This window comes from Carettochelys insculpta, chromosome 13 (assembly GCF_033958435.1).
Source record: "Carettochelys insculpta isolate YL-2023 chromosome 13, ASM3395843v1, whole genome shotgun sequence".
Lineage (NCBI taxonomy): Eukaryota > Metazoa > Chordata > Testudines > Carettochelyidae > Carettochelys > Carettochelys insculpta.
The window spans coordinates 30,506,585-30,512,584 of NC_134149.1; the positions used below are offsets into that span (position 1 = coordinate 30,506,585).

At 45.3% G+C, this 6,000-nt stretch overlaps 1 protein-coding gene across 3 annotated transcripts in view; it reads left to right on the forward strand.

The window, feature by feature from the left end:
- Positions 1–4,671, forward strand: part of APOOL (apolipoprotein O like) — a 65,898-nt gene extending 61,227 nt beyond the window's left edge. For 2 of the 3 annotated variants that reach the window (XM_075008217.1, XM_075008218.1), the window contains exon 9: positions 3,296–4,671. In XM_075008217.1, the coding sequence (XP_074864318.1) occupies positions 3,296–3,393 (98 nt within the window). In that variant the 3' untranslated portion in view covers positions 3,394–4,671. Of the gene's footprint in view, positions 1–2,678; positions 2,747–3,295 lie in introns of all 3 variants that reach the window. The other variant, XR_012647392.1, reaches the window with a different exon arrangement.
- Positions 4,672–6,000: the final 1,329 nt, after the last annotated feature.

Here is a 6,000-nt window from a genome sequence, read left to right on the forward strand (position 1 = left end):
TCACAGCAAACACGTTCTCTTCACTCGGGCTGGTTATCAATCTGGCAAAATCAAAAATAGACCCCACACAGGACATAGAGTTCATAGGGGCTCGCATAAACTCTATTACAGCGAGAGTATATCTACCAGAGGCTCGCTTTCGGGCCATCGGCTCCCTCGTGCAGGTCATCACCTTCAGCCCTACGGTGACGGTCTTGACATGCTTACAGCTGCTGGGCCACATGGCAGCGGCGACGTTCGTAGTACAGAACGCCAGGTTACGCGTGCGCAGCATGCAGCACTGGCTGGCGAGCGTATACAAACCGGCAGTACACACCATTCACAGGGTGGTGTCGCCCACAGCGGAGGTGCGCAAATCCCTGCAATGGTGGGTAAACCCCAGGAACTTGCTAACGGGTACCCTTCCACCATCCACAAATATCGGTTTTTCTCACTACAGATGCCTCCCTCATAGGGTGGGGAGCGCACATGGGCGAAGAGGTGACTCAAGGACTGTGGTCATCCACGGAGCGGTCACTGCACATAAATATACTGGAGCTCAGAGCAGTGTTCAACGCCTGCAGACACTTTCCAGACCATATACAAGGCAAAGTCGTCGGGATCAGTACAGACAATACCTCCACCATGTTTTATATAAACAGGCAAGGAGGAGCTCGATCCCATGCCTTATGTGCGGAAGCAGTCCGATTATGGAACTGGTGCATCGCCAACAATATAATCTTGAAAGCCTCATACTTACCAGGCGCGCACAATGTGAAGGCAGACCAGCTGAGCAGGCGTTTTGCACTCACGCACGAGTGGCAGATCCGTCCCGATCTGCTACGGCCGATTTTCCACGCATGGGGTTTTCCCCAGATAGACCTGTTTGCCACTCAGCACAACAAGAAGTGCCCACGATTCTGCTCCAGGGCAGGACTGGGATGGGGGTCTCTGGGGGACGCGTTCGCGATTCCGTGGAGGGGCCCCCTGCTTTATGCTTTTCCTCCCACAGTGCTGATCCACAAAGTCTTGCAGAAAGCCAGGAGGGAAGGGGCCCGGATGATCCTGATAGTCCCAACGTGGGATCAACAGCAATGGTTCCCCCTACTCCTGTGCATGTCGGACCGTCCACCGATGCCTCTTCCGGTGGCGCCGGATCTGCTCACGCAAGCCCAGGGGTCCATATTACACCCGCACCCCCAAAGCCTGCGACTACAAGCGTGGTTAATCCATGGCTCAGCTCCCTAGAAAGCACATGCACAGAGGAAGTGCAGCAAGTCCTAGAAAGTAGCAGGAGGACTTCCACCAGGAAGACCTACAAGCAGAAATGGACTCGCTTCATGGCTTGGTGTTCTACCAAACAGCTGGCCCCCCTTTCGGTGCCTATACCTACAATACTAGAGTATTTACTGGACCTCAAGAGAGGAGGACTCTCGCTATCCTCGTTGAAGGTCCACCTTGCCGCCATTTCAGCGTTCCGACACGAGGAGGAAGGGCACATGGTGTTCGCCCACCCTATGGTTACCAGGTTCCTCAAAGGGTTGGTAAACCTATACCCCCCGCGGAAACCGATTCCACCTTCGTGGAACTTGGACCTGGTGCTTACCGCGCTAATGGGACCACCGTTCGAGCCCTTGGCCACGGTCCCCCTCCACCTCCTTACGATAAAGACGACCTTTCTTCTTGCAATTACGTCAGCTCGCAGGGTGAGCGAGCTTGCGGCAGTCATGGCAACGCCACCCTGCACTGTTTTTTCCAAGGAGGCGGTAACCATACGGCTGCATCCAGCCTTTGTTCCCAAAGTTTCTTCTGAGTTTCACATTAACGAACCTATTGTTCTACCCTCGTTTTATCCAAAGCCTCATAACTCCAACGAAGAGGCGCGCCTACACCTCCTGGACGTGAGGAGGGCGCTAGCCTTCTACGTACACAGGACCAAGTCCTTCCGGAAAACGGATAGACTCCTAGTCTCCCTCGCTCCCAAATCGAAAGGAGAAGGTCTCTCTTCGCAGAGAATCTCAAAGCACATCGTATCCTGCATAAAAATGTGCTACGAGCTCAAAAAGACTCCTTTATTGGCCACTCCCAGGGCTCATTCCACTAGGGCGGTGGCGGCATCAACAGCCTTTTTCAAGGGCGTTGCGTTAAAAGACATTTGCAGAGCGGCGACCTGGTCATCCTACGACACCTTCACCAAACATTACGCCCTTCACAGGGTATTCCAAGAGGATACCCGTCTCTCGACAGCGGTCCTCTCGAGGACAAGCTGCACATAATCCGATTACCCACCTCCTATCTTGGGTTACTGCTGGGTAGTCACCTATTGTGGAGCACCCACGGGGACACTCGAAGAAGAAAGACAGGTTACTCACCGTAGTAATGGTGGTTCTTCGAGATGTGTCCCCGTGGGTGCTCCACTACCCGCCCATCCTCCCCGCTTCGGATCTCTGTTAGTGTTTTGCAGGGGCATCCGAGGCGGTTGGTCAACGAACTGGCGGGGACCGGATCGCGCACATGGCCAGGAGCTCGCAAGGGAGCGGCGCGCACCGGCGCATGCGCGGTCTGGCAGAAACTGCTTGGAAGATCCGATCTGCGGCGCCGGGCAAGCCCGACACCTATTGTGGAGCACCCACGGGGACACATCTCGAAGAACCACCGTTACTACGGTGAGTAACCTGTCTTTGTTCATCTTCCCCCAGAACAGCTGTGAGGGACATAATGATTGAATCACTGTCCGTTTCCCAGTCTTCCACACTGCTCTGGAAAGGTACTAAACTGAGATCCTGTCACTTCAAATGCCACACCGTATGTTGATCTAACTGTGCTATTGCAGAGAGAGTTAAGATTCTACCTCTTTCACAGTTTGTCTCAGTCGTTACTTCCCATCTGCAGGAGGGAGGGATGTAGCAGCTCTGCAAAGCTTATTTCCTCAGGAAACAGAAGAGTGGTGTAATAGAGTAAAGGAGAGCATTAAACACTGCACCTTCTGCCTTTGCCAATGTTTAGGGCTTGCCATGATCAGGTCTTCAATAGATTATTTTGTAATTGTGAAAACAGTTTAGTAGTGTGTTTGTCAGAGACTGGAGGTCTTTCAAATGTTTTTCTTACTCGATGGGATTTTTCAATGCTTTGCAAAAACTTGCCTGCACAATTCCTACCAATGTATTTTATGTTTAATTTATAACTGTAATGTAGAGTACTTTATTATAATGCTTGAATTGTCACATTACCAGTCTGTGTAACTTCTGAAGTATTTGGCTTTTTAAAGAAATGTTTTATGCCATTATCATCGTTTTCATTTTAATATCTTTAACAGATGTCATGAAGACAACAAAATTTAAGCTTGACCCCAAGCTTATGGACCATGGTCAGTCGAACCCAGAAGATGTGGATATGTACAGTACTAGAAGCTAAAGCACCAATTTATAAATATTGGGACATACTAACAGAAGTAAATTAAAACAGAAGGATTATGCAATGTATGATTGTACCAAATGTGGTATAATTTAATCAGGTATTTTCTTAAGTCCCAAGATGTTCAGTCAGTCTCATTTGGCCTGGGTTATTACCTACCTATGTACAATTAAATATTTTAATATTTTTGAACCATAGTTAGCTGTTTGACTGAGAATTATATTTCTCTCAATATGTGCTTTAAGTGAGGTATATCAGGATTGCCACAATCAAGTTGTTAATAAATATAATTCGCCTGTACGGGGGATTGTTTGAAAGTGGAAATGTATTTGTCTTTCAGGCACTTAGTTTTAAAAGAGAAACTGGTTATATTTTGGTGCTTGTTTCCTTTCTTACCCAGTTCCAGTTCTGAAATGCTTTGGGGAAATGGTAGCATTTGATGTCGATGTTGGCTCAAATATCTTATTAGTCTAAGTATTCATAAAGTAAAAGAAAACAGCTGTGAATGTTGTACTCCCTCAATTTCAGTTGCTTTAAGATTTGTATAATCTAATTCGTTTTGCAAAAATCACTGCTGTTCTTAACCTCTTTTCCACTGAAATTAGAAAATATATTTGCTGCATTTGTGCATAGATTTCTGATTTCAAAATAACAGTTAAAGCAAAAATGAAAAATGGAGCTAGTCTTCACAGCATCCCTGGTCGACCACACATTAGCTTTTAGTCAACTTTTAATAACTTGGATGCTTATTTAATTGCTTTTCAGTTCCATCTACTTTAATCTATGTTACTGGTACTATTTATGCTAATGTGGAACGTATTAAGAAATTATGGCAGGAAAGTTTGACGTTTTAGTGACGCAGAGGTTAAACAGACAATTATGCTATTGGCTTAATTATAAAAAAGAATAAAAAGTTGTGGAGGTTAATAGAGCAAAAACCAAGTTCCACAGTTTGTGTTAGAGCAAACATACCGAGCCCTTGACTTCACTGGGACTTCTGAGTGATCAAATATTTTGAGTGAATTTTTCGCTGTGTTCAGACGTGATAAAGTTCTTAGAGATAAAATGGAAATCCTTTTAAGGCCTGTTTGACTTATGAAGAACAACATGTTCTGACACAATACAGCTGTGCTCATTTATGTAGCAGAACACATACACAACTCTTCGATTCTAGAAGCAGTTAGTAATTATGCCAATTTCACATGACGATCGTTTACTGTCAATTTATTAACATATGAAAATATCTTATTAACGTATTAAAAGCAGTCTGTGCCTATGGCTAGCAGCATCTTTTTAAACAAACATGGCTTTTTCAGTAAAGAAAACAAGAATACCTAGAATACGGAGTTCCTGTTAAGTGACTAAGTTCTCAGTCCTGCACACTGTTTTCTATGCATAACTCAAACACTACGAGGCCAACGTTGAAGTGTAATAATTTCAGTGTCTGGCTAGGGAAAGATCAGATTAATTTATTGGGATTACTCACACTTATAAAGTTGTTCATGTGTCTTTGCATGTTTGGGCCTTAAAGCTACAGCTGTGCTGGCGAGTCATAAGAACATAAGAACGGCCATACTGCGTCAGACCAAAGGTCCGTCCAGCCCAGTATCCCGTCTGCCGACAGTGGCCAATGCCACGTGCCCCAGAGAAGGAGAACAGAAGACAATGATCAAGTGATTTATCTCCTGCCATCCATCTCCTGCCCCTGTACTGAAGGCTAGGGCACCATACTTTACCCCTGGCTAATAGCCATTTATGGACCTAACCTGCAAAAATTTATCGAACTCCTTTTTAAACCCTAATAGAGTCCTGGACTTCACAGCCTCCTCCGGCAAGGAGTTCCACAGGTTGACTGTGCACTGTGTGAAGAAAAATTTCCTTTTATTAGTTTTGAACCTGCTACCCATCAATTTCATTTGGTGTCCCCTAGTTCTTGTATTATGGGAAAAGGTAAATAATTTTTCTCTGTTCACTTTCTCCACACCATTCATGATTTTATATACCTCTATCATATCGCCCCTCAATCGCCTCTTTTCCAGGCTGAAAAGTCCCAGTCTCTCTAGCCTCTCCCCCTATGGGACCCGTTCCAAACCCCTAATCACCTTAGTCGCCCTTTTCTGAACCTTTTCTAATGCCAATATATCTTTTTTGAGGTGAGGAGACCACATCTGTACACAGTACTCAAGATGTGGGCGTACCATAGTTTTATATCGGCGAAGTCTGATATCTTTTGTCCTATTCTCTATCCCTTTTTTAATAATTCCTAACATCCTATTTGCTTCACTAACTGCCACTGCACACTGAGTGGATGTCTTCAGAGAACTATCCACTATAACTCCAAGATCCCTTTCCTGATCTGTCGTAGCTAAATTTGACCCCATCATGTTGTACGTGTAATTTGGGTTATTTTTTCCAATGTGCATTACCTTACACTTTACCCACATTAAATTTCATTTGCCATTTTGCTGCCCAATCACTCAGTTTGGTGAAATCTTTTTGTAGTTCTTCACAATCCCTTTTGGTTTTGACTGTCCTGAACAACTTGGTGTCATCTGCAAACTTTGCCACCTCACTGCTTACCTCATTTTGTAGATCATTGATGAACAA